The sequence below is a fragment of the Myotis nattereri genome (genome assembly GCF_964212035.1).
Source record: "Myotis nattereri genome assembly, chromosome: 3".
NCBI lineage: Eukaryota > Metazoa > Chordata > Mammalia > Chiroptera > Vespertilionidae > Myotis > Myotis nattereri.
This window is the reverse complement of record NC_138077.1, coordinates 65,761,156-65,781,433: the sequence shown is the minus strand read 5'-3', so window position 1 is coordinate 65,781,433 and position 20,278 is coordinate 65,761,156. Positions and strand designations below refer to the sequence as shown.

At 44.0% G+C, this 20,278-nt stretch overlaps 1 protein-coding gene across 1 annotated transcript in view; it reads right to left on the bottom strand.

The window, feature by feature from the left end:
• The window catches only part of CCDC191 (coiled-coil domain containing 191), an 87,655-nt gene that overhangs the window by 12,310 nt on the left and 55,067 nt on the right, over positions 1–20,278 (bottom strand). Inside the window, exons 10-13 of the mRNA XM_081085656.1 lie at positions 19,598–20,055; positions 18,502–18,614; positions 16,494–16,576; positions 15,644–15,745 (exon numbers count right to left, since the gene is read on the bottom strand). Of these exons, the coding sequence (XP_080941782.1) occupies positions 15,644–15,745; positions 16,494–16,576; positions 18,502–18,614; positions 19,598–20,055 (756 nt within the window). The remainder of the gene's footprint in view (positions 1–15,643; positions 15,746–16,493; positions 16,577–18,501; positions 18,615–19,597; positions 20,056–20,278) is intronic.

Below are 20,278 nucleotides of genomic sequence, written 5' to 3'. Positions count from 1 at the left end.
AAATTGAAACAAAGGATGCTGATTGGTAACATGAAAACATATGAAAGTATAAAATTTGCTGGTAAAGGCAAATTCAGAACACTCTGACTTTGTAAATGGTAGTAAATGAATCACAACTCTAGATCGGCGGTTCTCAACCTGTGGGTCGCGAACCCTTTGGGGGTCGAACAACCCTTTCACAGGGGTCGCCTAAGACCATTGGAAAACACATATATAATTACATATTGTTTTTGTGATTAATCACTATGCTTTAATTATGTTCAATTTGTAACAATGAAATTGAGGATCACCACAACATGAGGAACTGTATTAAAGGATCATGGCATTAGGAAGGTTGAGAACCACTGCTTTAGATAAAGATTAAAAGACAAAGTGTTAAAAATAACTATAGCTATGATAAGTTGTTAATAGATAAACAATGTAAAAAGATATATATTATGACATCAAATACATAAACAGTAGTGTAAAAATAGAGCTTTTGTATGCATTAAAAGTTATCAGCTTAAAATAGACTATAGCTGCAAGACATTTTATGTAAGCCTCATGGTAACCAAAAAATATAAACCTATAGTAAATATACACACACAAAAAAGAGAAAGGAATCAAAGCATAACAACTAGAACAGCTGTGGGCAAACTACGGCCCGCGGGCCGGATCCGGCCAGTTTGAAATGAATAAAACTAAAAAAAAAAAAGACTGTACCCTTTTATGTAATGATGTTTACTTTGAATTTATATTAGTCACACAAACACTCCATCCATGCTTTTGTTCCGGCCCTCTGGTCCAGTTTAAGAACCCATTGTGGCCCTCGAGTCAAAAAGTTTGCCCACCCCTTAACTAGAAGAATCATCACATCAAAGGAAGAAAGAGAAGAACAAAAAACTATAAAACAGCAAGGAAATAGTTAACAAAAGACAATATAAGTCTACACCTATCAATAATTACTTAAATGTACACAGACTAAATTCTCCAATCAAAAACATACAGTTGCCCTAACTGGTTTGGCTCAGTGGATGGAGTGTCGGCCTGTGGACTCTGAAGGGTCCCGGGTTTGATTCCGGTCAAGGGCACGTACCCTGGTTGTGGGCACATCCCCAGTGGGGGGTGTGCAGGAGGCGGCTGATTGATGTTTCTCATTGATGTTTCTAGCTCTCTATCCCTCTCCCTTCCTCTCTGAAAAAAAATCAATAAAATATATTTAAAAAAAAAACAGTGGCTGAATGTATAAAAAAGAAGACTCAACTGTATGCTGCCAAGGAGAGGCTCACTTCAGCTTTAAGAACACACACACAACCATTTGCAACAGCATGGATGGAACTGGAGAGCATTATGCTAAGTGAAATAAGCCAGTTGGAAAAAGATAAATATCACATGATCTCACTCATATGTGGGATATAATGATCAACATAATTTTATGAACAAAAATAGATCCAAAGACAAATGGCAGGGGAGGGGTGGGTTAGAGAGCAACTAAAGGACTTGTATGCATGCATATTACCATAACCAATGGACACAGACACTGGGGCGGTGGGGGCTTGCCTGGGGTGGGAATGGCTGGGGAGTGGGGGGGTCAATTGGGGAAAAAGAAGATCTATGTACAACTTTAGACAATAAAAAAATTCAATAAAATATAAAACAATGAAGAAAAAAAAGAATACATACAGAATGAAAATGAAGGGGTGGAAAAAGATATTCCATGAAAATTTAAAAGAGAAAGGGTAGCTATACTTATATCAGACAAAATAAACAGTAAGCCAAAAACTTAACAAGAGACAAAGAAGGTCATTATATCAGGATAAAGGGGTCAACTCAAGAGGCTATAACAATTGTAAATATTTATGTACCCAACATCAGAGCACCTAAATATACCAACATACTGAATGGAGAAATAGACAATAATACGATAACAGTAGGGAACTTCAATAACTCACTTTAAACAATGGATAGATCATCCAGACAGAAAAATCAATAGGGAACATTGGACTTAAACTACGTGTTAAACCAGATGCACCTAACAGACATACACAGAACATTACATCTAACCGCAGCAGAATGCACATTTTCTCAAGTGCGCATGAAACATTCTCCAGGATAGATCATACGTTAGGACAGAAAACAAGTCTTAATAAATTTAATAGATTAAAATCATATCAAGTGTCTTTTCTAACCATAATGCTATTGAATTAGAAATCAATTATATATTCATTCTTTATACAGTAAATCTCCCAAATTGATTTCATTCACTTCCAGAGCAAGAAAAATATTGACATGTTTTTGACTCCCAGATTCCTTTCTATAATCTTGATGTCTAGACTTATATATTCACCTGCCTATCTGACATATTTATTTGGATGTCTAATAGGCATCTCACATTTAACATGTCCCTCTTGTAGAGGCCTTTCCTCCTCAGCATCCAGCAGCTCAAATATCACCTTCCAGAGAGACCTTTCCCATCTTGCTTCCCCTATCAGACCTTCCCTTCCCTACTTCTTTCGCTGTTACATATTACCTGTTCTCCCCAGCTAACATATACATTTTTGAGGGCAGGGCTTTTGTTTGTCTTCTACACTGCTCTATTCTAACACCTAGAACAGTGGTCGGCAAACTGCGGCTCGTGAGCCACATGCGGCTCTTTGGCCCCTTGAGTGTGGCTCTTCCACAAAATACCAACTTCTGCGCATGGGCCACCAAGTTTCAATTGCACTGTATGTGCGCGCCTGCACGTGGTATTTTGTGGAAGAGCCACACTCAAGGGGCCAAAGAGCCGCATGTGGCTCGCAAGCCGCAGTTTGCCGACCACTGACCTAGAACAATGCCTAGTACATAGTAGATTCTATAAAGATATTTGTGAAACAAACAAATATGCTTGTTAAGAAATTATGGAAGACTTAAAATCTTATCTGGTTTTCTCTGATAAATTTATCTTTTTAACCGCAAACTTCATCAACTGTCTATCAATCAAAAGCATATTTATATAGCCATAAAAGTCATTGTCTGATAAGGGTTACTAGAAAGTAAGCTTTTAACAAAATGCGCACTGAGATGTTAGGAGGGGTTTAGATTTTTATTTTTAAAAGGTCCTTGTGTGAGACCTGTGAATGGCCAGGTTACTGCTGCACCTGACACTAAAGGACACTAAGCCACCATTGGACTATCACTGACCATCCTGTCCCAGGTGGTACTTCCTGCCATTACCAGTAGCTCCCTCTCTGAAGAATGAAGTACATCTAGGTCCAGGGGAATTGCAGGTAACAAGGATCTTTCAGAGAGGACAGCCAAGTCTTGATCCTGACCCTGGAGGACTTTTCCCTCAATATGGAGGACAAATAGGTCATGAGCTTTTTCCTGAGAAATTCTTCCAGTTCCTTTATCCTAAAACTGATATCGCAGGACTTATCTTGCATTTTCTATCTAAAGAAATATATGTGAGTTCCCTAGAGACCTTCTTTACCATATCAACAGTCGGGTTGATTATCTATGTAATTAGAAATTATGGTACCACTTTTGCACAATTTGCTGATAAACTTGAGCAAAAATGTACCCAACTAAAAGAGGTGAAGCAGGCTTCCATCAAGCATATACAGAATATGACTGACTTTGAGACATCAGGCACAGGTTCAGAAATGTAATTATCTTTTTTAAAAAAAAATATATTTTATTGATTTTTCACAGAGAGGAAGGGAGAGAGATAGTTAGAAACATTGATGAGAGAGAAACATCAATCAGCCGCCTCCTGCACATCTCCTACTGGGGATGTGCCCGCAACCCAGGTACATGCCCTCGACCGGAATCGAACCTGGGACCCTTCAGTCCGCAGGCCGACACTCTATCCACTGAGCCAAACCGGTTTCGGCTGTAATTATCTTTTTGATGTCCAGAAGAATAACAATGCTATGGCCTTGAAAGTCGCTGACTGTGAATGGCTCTATAAAGTATAAAGGAGGTAAGAATCACCTCAAAAAAGGAATAAGACCACAAAAGATAAACTGGGTGGAGAAACATACTGTGTGGAGCATCTATGCTAGAGCAAAAGGAGATAAAGGCCCAGGGCATTTTAGAGCTAAAGCTCTTGGCAAAGAAAGCTCAAACACAGCCAGTCTGTAAATGCATCTATCTCAATTGAGACAGCTACCAACAACTGACTTAATAGAAACTAGTTATGTGACAACATCTTTTTGTCTATTGTTGGGGACTGAAATTATATTTCATGTTTCCTAAAAAGGAAAGATTTCAGCTTGGTATAGTGAGAGAAATTAAATAATTTATTGGTCAGTAATGTTTTTCTCATCCTTCTTGCCTTGCACAAGCTGTATTCTTCCAGCAAGAAAAAGCTGGACAAACAGCAAATTAATAACTTTTTATGAACCAATCAGAGAATTGAAGCCATTACAAATCTGGAGAGACAGGCACCTTTAGGGAGACATAGGACCCAAGCATTTGCTTATCTGAGGCAGAAGCCACCATACACCATATGAGCCAGTAAGACAAACTAGAAATTTTGGCGAATTGCTGGAGGCCAAGAGTAGGCCAGCATGAGAAAGGTGAAAGCTCCTGGGGTCATAGTTATAGGGAGGTTCCCCCCCCCTTTGTGCAGGCCTTTGTTCTAGGAACTCCACCAGGCTCTCAAAGAGAGGATGAAGGAGAGTCCAGTGAAGTTCCCACCATGGTTCCGCTGGCAGGGAGAAAAAGCAACCACTGCAAAATCTGCCCAGACCATTCTCCCTTAGGAAAAAGAGACTTCATCTGCAAGTGGCACCACCTGCGGGCACTGGTGGAATGCCACTGTAGCTGTGGGAAGGGGACTCTGTCTAGGCCACTGCCCTATCTCACCTAAGTGGAGGGGGAACCTCACAGAGTGATGGCCTTTCTGGTCACAGACTGTACAGTGGATACTAAAAGAAGGGAACAGTGGCAGGGAAAATCTCTACTCCTAAAGTAGGAGCAGAAATTCTCCTGAATGCTCAATATTGTGCACTCCAAAGAGTGAGATTTAATCAGAACATTAGAGAATGCTATCCCTTGTTCATACCCTACTCAGCATGCTAACAAACTTCCAGTAATAACAATGGAATACAGCTGAGAGAGCTGCTAAGAGACAGATTTTCTCTGGAGAATAGTACAAAGGGAAGACCTAAGGCCAAAAGAGGAGACAAAACAAGTCACTAGAGGAAACTGAAGTGTATGGTACCCACAGCAACAACAAACCTCAACAATAGTAATCATTAACACACTTCAAAAACAGCCCTACTCTTGGCTAGATTATCAGACATCTCCACACTAAAAGCCTGTTTATCTCAGTTTCTATTGTCCTGTACAACATGTCTGGCTTGCAAATATGTCCTATCTAATAAAAGAGAAACATGGTAATTAGTGTACGACCGCTACCCTTCCCATTGGCTAATCAGGGCGATATGCAAATTAACTGCCAGCCAAGATGGCGGCCGGAAGCCAGGCAGCTGGAAGCGAACATGAGGCTTGAGTGCTTCAGTGATGGAGGACTCCAACGTTCCCCGCCTGCTGCTGTCGGCCTCTGGGCTGCAACTGTAAGCAACTATGTAACAAATATAGAAGCTAAACAAAACCCCACAAACCTGCTTTAGTCGCTGGGCTTCAGCCAGCAGGATCGCAACATTGTTATAAATACAGAAGGTAAACAAAGGACAGAAACCTGCTTTCAGCAGCGGAGGCCTAAGAGCTGGAGCCTCAGAGCTAAAGCTGGCCCAGAATAAAAAAAAAAAAAAAAAAAGGAGCGGTTGGGAGCTTCAGTCACCCACCAGCCTGAAAACAGCCCTCAGCCCCTCACCCAGACTGGCCAGGCACCCCAGTGGGGACCCCCACCCTGAAGGGTGTGTGACCAGCTGCAAACAGCCATCATCCCCTCATCCAGGCTGGCCAGGCACCACAGTGGGGACCCCCACCCTGATCCAGAACACCCTTCAGGGCAAACCAGTCGGCCCCCACCTGTGCACCGGGCTTCTATCCTATATAGTGAAAGGGTAATATGCCTCCCAGCACCAGGATCAGCGGAGCCGCAAGGCCTCCTGGCACCGGGATCAGTGTGACAGGGGGCAGCGCCCAAACCCCCTGATCGCCCTGCGGCTCTGTATAACAGGGGGCGGGGCCACAACCTCCCTATCCGCCCTGCTCTGTTTGTGACAGGGGAAGGCGCCCCAACCCCCTGATCAGCCCTGCTCTGTGCCTGATAGGGGGGAGCTCCCCAAACCCCTGATTGCCCTGCGGCTCTGTGTGTGACAGGGTGCAGCGCCCCAACCCCCCCACCCCAAGGGCCCTGCTCTGTGTGTGACAGGGTGTGGCGCCCCAACCCCCTGATCGGCCCTGCTGTGTGTGTGACAGGGTGCGGCACCCCAACCCCCCCCACCCAACACGGGCCCTGCTCTGTGTGTGATGGGGTAGAGCCATAAGCTCCCCATTGGCCCTGCCCTGAGTGTGACAGGGTGCGGCGCCCCAACCCCCTGATCCGCTCTGCTCTGTGTGTGCCAGGGGGCGGTGCCCCAACTCCCCTATCGGCCCTACTCTGTGAGTGACGGGGGGGGGAGCTCCCCAACCCCCTGATGGGCCCTGCTCTGTGCATGACAGGGGGTGGCGCCACAACCTGCCCATCGACCCTGCCTTGAGTGTGACAGGGGGCGGTGCCCCAACCCCCCAATCAGCCCTACCCTGAGCGTGACTGAGGGTGGCATCGCAACCTCCCGATCCGCCCTGCTCTGTGCATGACAGGGGCAGTGCCCCAACTCCCCAATCAGCCCTGCTCTGAGCCCGACCAGGGGCTGTACCTAGGGATTGGGCCTGCCCTCTGCCACCCAGGAGCAGGCCTAAGCCAGCAGGTCGTTATCTCCGAGGGGTCCCAGATTGTGAGAGGGCACAGGCCGGGCTGAGGGACCCCCCCTTCCCCGCAAGTGCACAAATTTTTGTGCACCGGGCCTCTAGTATATATATATATACTAGAGGCCCGGTGCATGAATTTGTGCATGGGTGGGGTCAGGCTAGCGGGAGTGGGGGGGGGGGAGGGTGCAGGGGGGCTGATTGGGGCCAGGCCAGCCAGGTGGGGCCGCAGTGTGCGTCATAGTGACTGGTCGTTCCGGTCGATCTGGCGTTCCAGTCACTTGGCTTTTATATATATAGATACGTTGGTATGTCAAATATATACAGGGTTCCCCCCCAAAGGTATACACACTTAAATAGCTGATAGCTCAATTTTGAAAATAAATTGTATTTTAATAAATATTGCCTTTATAATTATTAAAAGTTTGTGTATATCATTTTTTGGGGGGCACCCTATATAGATGACATACCAAAAGACAAAAAATAAAGCCTGAAAAGGTAAAGCAATCATCATCAGAAGAATCAGATATGATAAAGATATATCATATTGGAAATATCAGAGAGAGGTAATTTTAAATAATCTATGATAACAGTGAAGGCTATAATGGAAAAGGTAGTCATCATTCAATATCAGACAGGTAATTTTAGCAGAGACATGGACAAATACAATAAAAGTAAAATGAAAACATCAGAAATTAAAAACAGGGTAAGAGAAGTGAAGAGAGCCTTCAATGGGCTCTTCTCTAGATGTTACCCAGTTAAGGGAAGAATCAGGTAACCTGAAGTTAGGGCAATAGAACTTATACAAACTGAAAAGCAAAGAGAAAAAAGACTGAAAACACAACAGGTCATCCAAAAGCTGAGCGACAATACCAAACAATGTAACACAAGCATAAGTGGAATCCCAGAAAAATGGAGATGAAATATTTGAAGAAATGAGTAAACATATTATAAAATAACTGACCACGTATCTAAGAAACGTAGAGACCACTAAGCAGGGGAAAACAAACAAACCATACATACAAATATTATATTCAAAGTGCTGAAAACCGAAGGTAGAAAAAAATCTTGAAGGTAGCTGAGGGGGAAAAACTCACCTTACCCATTGTTATGGACTGAATATGTATGTCCAGATAGATACACTGAAGCCCTAACCCCCAGTGTGGCTGTATTTGGACATAGGGCCTCTAAGGAAGTAATTAAGGTAAAAATGAAATCTTTAGGGTGGGATTAGTGTCCTTATATGAAGAGAAACCAGAGAGCTCACATGCTCTCTCCCTCTCTATGTGCATGCACTGAAGAAATGCCATTGGTGGACACAACGACAAGCTAGGAAGAGAGCCCTCACCATAAACCAACCATGCTGGACCTCTGATCTCAGATTACAGCCTACAGAACTGAGAAAATTAATTTTTGCTATTTAAGCCACCTACTCTGAGGTATTCTGTTATGGTAGCCTGAGCAGACTGACACCTATAAAGGAACAAAGCTAAGAATTAAAGCAAACTTCTTGGTTTTCTTGCCAGAAACCAGCCAAGCAAGAAGACAATGAACTAACATCTTTAAAGTGTTGAAAGAAAAAACTGTCAACCCAGAATTCTATATCCAGCAAAAATACCCCTTAAAAAAATGAAGGAGAAATAAAGACGTTCTCAGATGAAAAAAAATAAAAGGGAATTCACTACTAACAGACTTACACTACATGAAATGTTAAAGGAAGTTCTTCAGGCAGAAGGAATAAGATATAGGTTAAAAACTTAGATCTACACAAAGAAATGGAAGAAATAAAGGTAAAACATAATCTTCAGCTTATTTTTAATTATGCTAAAATATAACTATTTAAAGCAATAAAAGTAACAAGGTATTGGGCATATGTAGGAAATATATAAAATACATGAAATATATGACAATAATGGTGAGAGACTGCAAGGCAAGGATGTCTCCTCTCACTACTCTTACTCAACCTTGCACAGCAATACCTAGCTAGTGCAATAAGGCAAGAAAATAAATAAAAGTCATACATATTGGAAAGGAAGAAATAAAGGTGTCTTTATTAGCAGACTACACAGTTGCCTATGTATAAAATTCCAAAAAATCCACAAAAACCTCCTAGTAAGGTTGCAGGATACAAGGTCAATATATAAAAATAAATTGTATTCCTACATGCTAGCAATGAATAAATAAAATCTGAAGTTTTAAAAAGACACCATTTACAATAATACCACAAAAAGGAATACTTAGGTATAAATCTAACAAAAAATATATAAGATCTGTTGGAAAGAAATGAAAACACTCATGAGATAAGTAAAAAATCTAAATAAAGACTCAATATTGTTAAGATGTCTATTCTTCCAATTTGATCTATAATTCAATATGATCACAAACAAAATTTTAGCAAGAGTTTTTATACATATCAACAAGATTAGTCTAAAATTTATATCAAATGGCAGAAGAACTAGAATAGCCAAAACATTGTATAAAAGAATAAAGGGGAGAATTCACATTTAATATATTCAAGATTTACTGTAAAGCTACAGCAATCAAAGACAGTGTGGTACTGTTAAAGAAATATACATAAAGATCAACAGAACAGAACAGAGAGCCCAGAAATAGACCCACATAAATACAGTCAATTGGTTTTTGACAGAGGTATAAAGGTAATTCAAAACAACTTAATATTAGAAACCACTAAAATTACATGGAACACATGTTGGGAAATGCTACTTCAGAACCCTTATGTAATTTTTAAGGGAGGTAACGGGGCTGTTTCTAGAGATTTCTTAGGCTGTCTTAGCAAGGGATGAATTATAGTACATGCCTTTTGCTCCATGGACAAGCTGAACCATTCTGTGGATACTCAGTCAGCCTCTTTTCCCAGCCACTCCTACCATTACCCAATGGGTGCATAAACAAAGTGGCCATGGTAGCTATACAAGGGCTCAGCAATGCAGACTGCCATTCCCCAAGGCTGACTGGCTATGGCCACTACTGATTGCCCAATCAGCCAGCAGCAGAGACTAACAATGAGTCGTCAAAATGGCCCCGTTTTCTGGGTTGACCAGCCAGCTATCAGATGGCAGGTTGATTATATTAGACTGTTTCCATCACAGGAGGAGCAGAGTTTTGTTTTTACCACAATAGACACTCTGGATATGGATTTGCCTTTCCTCTACACAATGCTTTTGCCCCAAACTACTACCCATGGACTTAAAAGGTCTCATTTGTGGACTTACAGAAAGCTTATCCACCATTGTATTCCACATTGGCATGGCTTCTAATCATGGAGCTCACTTTACAACAAAAGAAGTGTGGCAATGGGCCTATACACATGGAACTTGTGTGCTCTACCATCCTGAAGAAGCTGGCTTGACAGAATGGTGTCATGGTCTCTTGTAAATATGTTTTTAAATTTGATTTTAGAGAGAAAGAGTAAGGAAGAGGGAGAAAAACACTGATGTGAGAGTGAAACATCAATTGGGTACCTCCTGTACACCTGCTACTGGGTATAGTGCCCGAAATCCAGGCCATGCTCTTTGACAGGGAATCAAATTGGTGGGTGTAGGGCTGGCATGATCTTGTGAAGACTGTTGCCGTTCCAGTGAGGTGGCAATACCTTGCAGGTCTATGGTAAGGTTCTCCAGAGGGATATACATGCTCTGAGTCAGCATCCAATATATGGCACTGTTACCCCCATAGTCAGGATTCACAGGCTCCAGGAATCAAGAGGTGGAAGTGGGATTGGCACCACTCATGATTACCTCCAGTGACCCACTAGCAAATTTTTTTCTTCCTTTTCCCACGACTTTATGTTCTGTTAGTCTAGAGGTCTTGGTTTCAACTGGGGGAATGCTTCTATCAGGAGACATAACAATGATTCCACTGAACTGGAAGTTAACAATGCCACCCAATCACATTGGGCTCCTTATGACTCTAAATCAGCCGTGGGCAAACTACGGCCCGCGGGCCGGATCCGGTCCATTTGAAATGAATAAAACTAAAAAAAAAAAAGACCGTACCCTTTTATGTAATGATGTTTACTTTGAATTTATATTAGTTCACACAAACACTCCATCCATGCTTTTGTTCTGGCCCTCCGGTCCAGTTTAAGAACCCATTGTGGCCCTCGAGTCAAAAAGTTTGCCCACCCCTGCTCTAAATCAACAGGCAAAGAAGGAAGTGCTGACGGGGGTGAATAAACCTGACTACTAAGCGAAACTGGAGAGCATACTATTCCACAGTGGAGGTAAGGAAGAGTATTTCTGGAATACAGGAAGCCCCTTAGAGTGTATCTTAGCATTACTATGCCCTGGGGTTAAGGTCAAAAGAAAACAACAACAACCCAATCCACACTGGGCTACTCAGGAATGAAGGTTTGGGTCACCTCACCAGGTAAAAAACTGTGATTAGCAGAGGTGCTTGCTGAAGGCAAAGAGAAGAGTGGGTAGTAGAAGAACATAAGTTATAAATACTAGCTACGCCCACTTGGTCAGTTACATAAATGAAGACTGTAATTGTCATGAGTATCCATTTCTTATTTTGCTATGAATATATTTATCTGTATATGTATCTTTGTTTTCTTGCCTTTCTTATTCTCTTATTATGTAACATATGATGTACTGGCTTTATATCACTGTATTTAAGTATTATTCATTTTACATTATAGTATTTAAGTTATGGGATATCAAGGAGAAGAAGAAACATCACTCCCAGTGCTGGGAGGCATATTACCCTTTTACTATATAGGATAGAGGCCTGGTGCATGGGTGGGGGCCAGCTGGTTTGCCCTGAAGGGTGTCCTGGATCAGGGTGGGGGTCCCCACTGGGGTGCCTGGCCAGCCTGGGTGAGGGGATGATGGCTGTTTGCAGCTGGTCACACACCCTTCAGGGTGAGGGTCCCCACTGGGGTGCCTGGCCAGTCTGGGTGAGGGGCTGAGGGCTGTTTTCAGGCTGGTGGGTGACTGAAGCTCCCAACTGCTCCTTTTTTTCTTTTTTCTTTTTTTATTCTGGACCAGCTTTAGCTCTGAGGCTTGGCTCCAGCTCTGAGGCCTCAGCTGCTGAAAACAGGTATCTGGTTTGTTTAGGTTCTATAATCGAAACTCTGTATCAACTCCAGCTCTGAGATCCCGGCTCACTGAAAGCTGGTTTCTGGGGTTTTGTTTAGCTTCTATATTTGTTACAATGTCTTTTAAACTGCAGGCTCAGAGGCCGGCAACGCAGGCGGGGAACGTTGGAGTCCTCCGTCACTGAAGCAAGCAAGCCTCATGTTCAGTTTAAGCTGCCTGGCTGCGGGCCGCTATCTTGGCTGGCAGTTAATTTTATATCTCGCTGATTAGCCAATGTTTCTCTTTTATTAGATAGGATACACACACACACACACACACACACACACACACACACACATCCTATCTAATAAAAGAGAACCATGGTAATTATCGTACATCCGCTACCCTTCCCATTGGCTAATATGCGAGATATACAAATTAACTGCCAGCCAAGATGGCGGCTGGCAGCCAGGCAGCTTGAAACTAACATGAGGCTTGCTTGCTTCAGTGATGGAGGAAACCAACGTTCCCCGCCTGCCCCCGTTTGGCCTCTGAGCTTGCAGTTTGAAATATTCTTACAAATATAGAAGCTAAACAAAACCCCAGAAACCTGCTTTCAGCCCGCCGGGAACTCAGAGCTGGAGTTGATACAATGTTTCAATTATAGAACTCAAACAAACCAGATACCTGCTTTCAGCAGCAGAGGCCTCAGAGCTGGAGCCAGAGCTAAAACTGGCCCAGAATAAAAAAAAAAAAAAAAAAAAAGGAGCGGTTGGGAGCTTCAGTCACCCACCAGCCTGAAAACAGCCCTCAGCCCCTCACCCAGACTGGCCAGGCACCCCAGTGGGGACCCTCACCCTGAAGGGTGTGTGACCAGCTGCAAACAGCCATCATCCCCTCACCCAGGCTGGCCAGGCACCCCAGTGGGGACCCCCACCCTGATCCAGGACACCCTTCAGGGCAAACCAGCTGGCCCCCACCCGTGCACCAGGCCTCTATCCTATATAGTAAAAGGGTAATATGCCTCCCAGCACCGGGATCAGTGGAGCTGAGAGGCCTCCTGGCACTGGGATCAGTGTGACAGGGGGCAGCGCCCAAACCCCAAACCCCCTGATCGCCCTGCAGCTCTGTGTGTGACGGGGGCAGGGCCACAACCTCCTTATCCACCCTGCTCTGTTCGTGACAGGGTAAGGCACCCCAACCCCCTGATCAGCCCTGCTCTGTGCCTGATACAGGGGAGCTCCCCAACCCCCTGATCGCCCTGCGGCTCTGTGTTTGACAGGGTGCGGTGCCCCCAACCCCCTGATCGGCCCTGCTCAGTGTGTGACAGGGTGCGGCGCCCCAACACTCCCCTTCCCCACGGGCCCTGCTCTGTGTGTGACAAGGTAGAGCCATAACCTCCCCATAAACCCTGCACTGAGTGTGAGAGTGGCGGTGCCCCAACCCCCTGATCGGCCCTGCTCTGTGGGTGATAGAGGATGGTGCCCCAACCCCCCCTCCACAGGCCCTGCTCTGTGTGTGATGGGGTAGAGCCATAACCTCCCCATCGGCCCTGCCCTGAGTGTGACAGTGGCGGCTCCCCAACCCCCTGATCGGCCCTGCTCTGTGGGTGATAGAGGGCGGTGCCCGAACCCCCTGATCCGCCCTGCTCTGTGCGTGACAGGGGGCAGCGCCCCAAGCCTGATTGGCCCTGCTCTGTGCGTGACAGGGTACGGAGCCCCAACCCCCCTGATGGGCCCTGCTCTGTGAGTGACAGGGGGCAGCGCCTCAACCCCCTCATCGGCACTGCTCTGTGCGTGACAGGGGGTGGCGCCGCAACCTCCCCATCCACCCTGCCTTGAGTGTTACAGGGGGCGGTGTCCCAACCCCCCAATCGGCCCTACCCTGAGCGTGACTGAGGGTGGCATCGCAACCTCCCGATCCGCCCTGTTCTGTGCATGACAGTGAGCGGCGCCCCAACTCCCCAATCGGCCCTGCTCTGAGCCCGACCAGGGGCTGCACCTAGGGATTGGGCCTGCCCTCTGCCACCGGGAGCAAGCCTAAGCCAGCAGGTCATTATCTCCCGAGGGGTCCCAGGCTGGGAGAGGGCACAGGCCGGGCTGAGGGACCCCCCCTCCCCCCCGAGTGCACAAATTTTTGTGCACCGGGCCTCTAGTATATAATAAAGAGGTAATAAGCAAATTAACCCTCACACTCTCATAAGATGGCTGCCTACACCAAGGCTGGCAGGCTGGCTGGGGGGTTAGTGAGGGACGACCAAATGACTGAACAAGCAGGCTCGTGGGGCGACCAGGAAGGCAGGGGGATTAGTGAGGGATGATCAAATGACTGAACAAGCAGGCTGCATGGGGTGATTAGGCTGGCAGGGGGTTAGTGAAGGACGACCAAACAACTGAACAGCAGGCTGCGTGGGGCAACCAGGCCAGTGGGGGGGCTGTGAGGGGCAACCAGGCTGGCAGAGCGGGGCAGTTGGGGGTGACCAGGCCAACAGGGGGGGCAGTAAGAGGCAACCAGGCTGGCAGGAGGGCAGTTAGGGCCAACCAGGCCAGTGTGGGGGGGGTGCAGTTGGGGGCGACCAGGCTGGCAGGGAGAGGGTAGTTGGGGGTGACCTAGCCAGCAGCAGGGGGCAGTTAGGAGTGATCAGGCCAGCACGCAGAGGCAGTGAGGGGTGATCATGACAGCGGGGGGGGGGGGGTGCAGTTAGGGGCGTCCAGGCAGGCAGGCAGGTGAGTGATTAGGAGCCAGTCGTCCAGGATTGTGAGAGGAATGTCCGACTGCCAGTTTAGGCCCGGGATTGGGCCTAAACTGGCAGTCGGACATCCCCCAAGGGGTCCTGGATTGGAGAGGGTGCAGGCTGGGCTGAGGGGGACCCCCCTCTTGTGCACAAATTTCATGTACCGGGCCTCTAGTCTCTCTCTCTCTCTCTCTCTCTCTCTATATATATATATATATATATATACACACATACATATATACATACATATATACATATATATCTTTCTCTGGAGAACCCTAATATAATTTCCAATTCAAATCTCTTTCCTCTGAAAATGCCTCTAATTTCTCCCAAATCTTCATGGATCTTGCCTGTACAACTCTCTTGATCTCGTTTGGTCTTGGAGGCACAAAACAGCATATGCTATACTATACCATTACTATACCATCTTTGGAAGGCAGCTATGCTCACCACTTTACCACCAACGCCTTCTACTATACCATCTTTGATAGGTATGTATTTTAAGGACATATGTTTCCAACTAGAATTTAATGACCTTGAAAAAAAGAGTTTTATCTCTTACTTTTTTCTCCATGTATTTTCTTCCATTTGTTCATTTTTTTGTGCATTTATGCACTCATTCAACTCATTTGCTGAGTTCTACTATATGCTCAGTACACTGCTAGCCAATACAATAGTGAGCAACTTCAGACTGCTCCTTCTACCCTTATGGAGATTACAGCTTAGGAGATGCAGATACGAATAAAACAACCATGGAATAGATGCATAATTAAAGCCCTAGTAATGCTTTGAAGGAAATATACTCAGAGTCCACAGAGAGTGACCTAACCTAACCTTGGGTGAAGAGGAGGGTGGGCAAGACTAATCTGGAAGAAGTCATATTGAGCTAAAATGTAAAGAAGAGTAGACTTTCACTAAATAGAGAAAAAGGGTGCAGGTGAGAAAAGAGTGTTCTAAACAGAAGGTCTAGGGTGGGGAAAGTGCACAGGGTCACACAATTGACCAGACAGACACTACTAACCATTTTCTTCATTCTCTTCTCTTCTCGTTTTTTCTCAAGTTGAGCCTCCTTTTCTTCTGCCTCCCTCTTCTGCCGCTCCTCCTCTTGGGCCTTTAACTGGGCCTGATCAAGATTAGAATTTGTAAAAATCAGCACCCTCAATTTGTATGGAAATATGATCCTTAAGTTGAGACTGAGAGAAGAATCTACCAAAGTGTCCACCCCGTCTCTGGAAGAAGCTTGCACTTTGTGATAAAAGCAGAAACCCAGCCAACAAGTGGTCAGTTGTGTAACTTGAAAGTTTCTCCAAAGAATACCCTTCTCCTTAGGAAGATGAGACTAAGCACGAATAAAACCATTAACTTTTTATCATAAAAATGATTACTTTCTAGTTCTTCTTCTCATCTGTGAAATACTAAGTCCAAACTATATATAATGTGGGAAAATTTGTTCTTTCATTTCATTTAAAAAACCCTCAAAACTGTTAGTAGTATCTATTTTTTCTTAGTAGGTACAACATTTACTTCTGAAGTCCAGGTCAAAACTTTGAAAGGTAAGAACTCTCTACTTTTGCAAACTTGTCAGGTTGGACATCTACCTATAACACACTAGTCTTGGTTATCTGTCAATCTTCCAATGTGCTAGTTCTCACTGACATCTGTAACATTTCCTGCTACACAAATGATATTGATGTTTTCCCCTTTATTTTCCTAAAATTGTTAGAGTTCAGGCCCGTAGGCCAAAAGCCATTTCCAAAGTTGGTATAATTCTATTGCCTCAATAGGCTTAAACAAGCTAGGCTTAACTTTTTTTAAATAAATACTTATACAAATCCTTTCTCTTGCCTCAGTTTGCATTCTTGATATATTACCAATTTTTCCTCTTCTTGTTTTTGTTTCTTCTCTGCCAAGATCCGCCTACGTTCAGCTCGCTGCGCTGCTCTCTCTTCCATGGCTAGAAAATAGTAAGAGTTCCAATATAAAAAATATAAGGAACACTGAAAAACAAATGTCTCCATTTTACAGTAAAATTTGGTGTTATTAAGGTTTTCTTTTAAGTTGAGTGTTCACAATCTCAGAAATATATGTATGAAATTTCTATAAAATACAAATATATAAACTATAGGTATGAATGTATATCCCCTGTAAGTTAAAGACCTATGATCTCATCCTCAACAATAATGAGCAATTTGCAGATTATGTTTTTACTTACATTTCTATTAGAATAATGTTTATTGGTTTAAATTAGATAATGTGCCTTGATGATACTTTTAGTATATGAAACTGAGAAACCATAATTTTAATTTGATAATTCCTTTAATGAATGCAGAAGATGTTAATTATACTTAACAAATACTTTGAGAATAGAATTACTCCCACTGAATCCACTAATTTTTCCCAAGTCATGATACATACATCTGTATATGTAACAACAACAACCACAAACTAAAGTTTAGGGTCACAATGAATACATTTTAATCTAGTTTTAAGGCCTGGATACCAGATGGGCAGGAAATGGAACTGTACTAAGCATTTGGAGAGCTGGCATCTGAACGGATTTGAGTGTCAGACTCCTGTTCTTGACAGTCTATTAAATATCAATCCAAAAGAAGCAAATGTGCAAGATGGCCTGATAATGTGACTGTCATCAGCCAGGACTTTCACAGGAAGTGGAGCATGGGTGGGAGGAGTACCAAGTTCTGCTCACCCAAGTCAACCAATGGTTACTTTTGGTTCCTTGTGTCATATTATAGAGGAAGAACATTTAAGTCCAAGTTTTAAGAATTAATAAACAAAACACTCACCAGGCTGTCTTACAGATATTAAGTGTCTGCTTTGCTGGAAAAGAATAGTGGGGTGCCACAGATGGCAGGAGTGAGGATGCCTTTAAGGAGGCAGAAGCAGACTAGAGGATTAAAGTGAGAGAACCCTGAGAAGTGGAGCCTCTGGTAATATGTCCCTTCCCATCTTTTCTGGAGCTAGACAGTCATTAAAGACTGCATGCAAGGTAGCCTGAGGTGCTAACTTGTTGATCAAATAATAAAAAAAGTAATAAGTGGGCATTTTTAAATCATCCTCAGTGGACACAGATGGCATAAACTGCTGTCCTAACAGTCAATGCAAAGACTGCTAATTTCTTCATTACAGGAATGAACTTCAGGCACAGTGTTCTTCAGATGACCTCAATTTTGGTGAGGGCAGCAATCTTGCCATAGGTGAAAACTCAGATTTATAAAACACAATCTAATTGTCAAAGTGCCTACCACACATACAAACACATGTACAATGGCTGACTAAGTATACAGTGAAAACAATTAGCAGATTCATTGCTGGGTTCTAAGGAATGCTTCTCTTCCAACAGTATTGTTTGGTTTAAATAACAATGTCTATGTTATCAACAATTCTATTAAATTAAAATGTGTGGTTTACAGATTTCATTACTAAAAGCCTATCATCAAGGCACAACTCATTATAAAATGATGTACTAACTTAACATAAATTGCTATAAATTTTAATGTTAACAAAATATAATGATAGGCGATCTTGATCAATGTTTATTCTAGGCAGCTACTCAGAGTTTTCTCATTTGTGTATGTGTCCCATTTTTTAAAAATCACAATACAAATCTCAAATTAGAGGAAAATGATACACCTCTCAGCAATTTATTTTATTGGCTGGAAAGGCCCAAAGTTTGGCAGAAGAGGCAGGAGAAAAGTTGTGGAGTGCCCTGGTGTATTTCACTTCTCACGTGTCTACCCACCTTAGACTGACCAGGTTCTGCCAAGCTCAAAACCCAAGAGTGGCCTGAATTCAATCCCAGCACACTCTACTCCACCAGGGAAGATAACCACCACCAAGGCCAAACCAAGACAGCCCTGCCTTTAAGTATGGGATGAGGTGATATCAGCTTCCTTGGGTTCCTTCTGGGTCCAGAAAGATAATTTTGGGAGTTGCTTCTACTACCTTCAGTTCCAGGGGAAGCAACAGGAGAACTGGAGAAGGAAAAAAAAAAAAAAAAAAGAATTCAGACCAATAACCAGCGTTGTTCAAAGCCCTTGCACCTGAGGAACTCAAAGAATTTTAAAAACTGTAATCCTTTCTCCCTGAGATAACCACGCATTATTACACCCACTGGATAAATCGGTGTAATAAGGCATGGAAAGGTTGAGTGACTGGCCTGCACCTCCAGTGTGTGAAGCACTCCCACTCTCACCCCAGTACTTCAAATCAATAGTGTCACCCACTTATCCTACCATCTGTCACACATATTGAGTATATCTCAAGCACCTCTGAAACCATCCTAAATGGCTTTTAAGAAACTTGGACTCTTATTTCAGGCTCAAAAATGTTTACTTTTATCCAAAACAACTATAAATTTAAGCTAGATAATTGACCATCCTGAGGGACTGCTCCATTTGGACCTGATATTGTCTGACCTGACTTCTCAGCACTTAACATGATCAGAAACCCATTAAGTCAGGCTAAAGCAAGTAGGTATTTTTCTCTTTTATTGGTAAAAAGAACTCCTAGACCAGTGATGGCGAGCCTTTTGAGCTCAACGTGTCAGCATTTTGAAAAACCCTAACTTAACTCTGGTGCCGTGTCACATATAGAAATTTTTTGATATTTGCAACCATAGTAAAACAAAAGACTTATATTTTTGATATTTATTTTATATATTTAAATGCCATTTAACAAAGAAAAATCAACCAAAAAATGAGTTCGCGTGTCACCTCTGACACGCGGGTCATAGGTTCGCCATCACTGCTCTAGGCAGTCGCTTGCCTTAAAGACCTATTTATATCTGCCATGTACCCATCACAATGCATGGGCCTATTTGATCTGAGAGGGCACAACAAAAGGAAAGCAGAGATCACGGAGCCTGGAAGCCAGGTAGAGTTCAGGAGCCCGTCTACCACAAAGTGAAAAATTCCAAATAATGAGTCCAGAGAGTGTTCTGATGCAATGGACATACTTTGAAAGCACCTGGCAGGTTCTTTCAGGTTCTTCTTCTCTGGGGTTTGACAGCAGGCAGCTGTGTGTGTCCATGAGGGCTGCATCGCGCTCTGCTGCCCACCGAGCCTGTGCCAGCCTCTGGCTTTCCTTCAGCTCCAGAATTGTTTTGTGCTGTTCCTGAAGTTTCTTCTTTTGCTTCTCAATCAGCTGCTGCTGGAAGACATGGCGATTGTGGAAGTGACCCATGCAAATGGGCTTTGCTTTCTGGCTGGTGGTTCTGAGCTTCTCATCGCTGTCAGGCTGCTGGGAGGCCTCAACATCCAAGGTCTTGTGCGGCTTATTGTCAGAGGTGTTCAGAGGGACATTCTGGAGGGGAACTTGCAAGGTGCTCTTTGTTGGTCTTCCTAGGTGGGGGCTAGGCATGCAATCACTGCTCTCTGAGGGAGGCTTTTCCCACAAAAGGGGCCCGGCAGTCACCTGAGAGAGAAGAAAAAGGTTACAGAGCACAGCTGTTTGAAGGACTGTGCTGCTGACATCCAACTTCAGCCAGTTAGCATCGTTCTGTTCAGTGGCACAACCACCCCGCACCCCAGTCAGAGGTCCTGTGCGGCTGGCCTGGCTATCTCACAGGCCATCAGTCTTCACCCTTGGAGCCACTCTTAGAATGTGCAATGCTGCTGGCCAGGAAAACTGTGTGTGT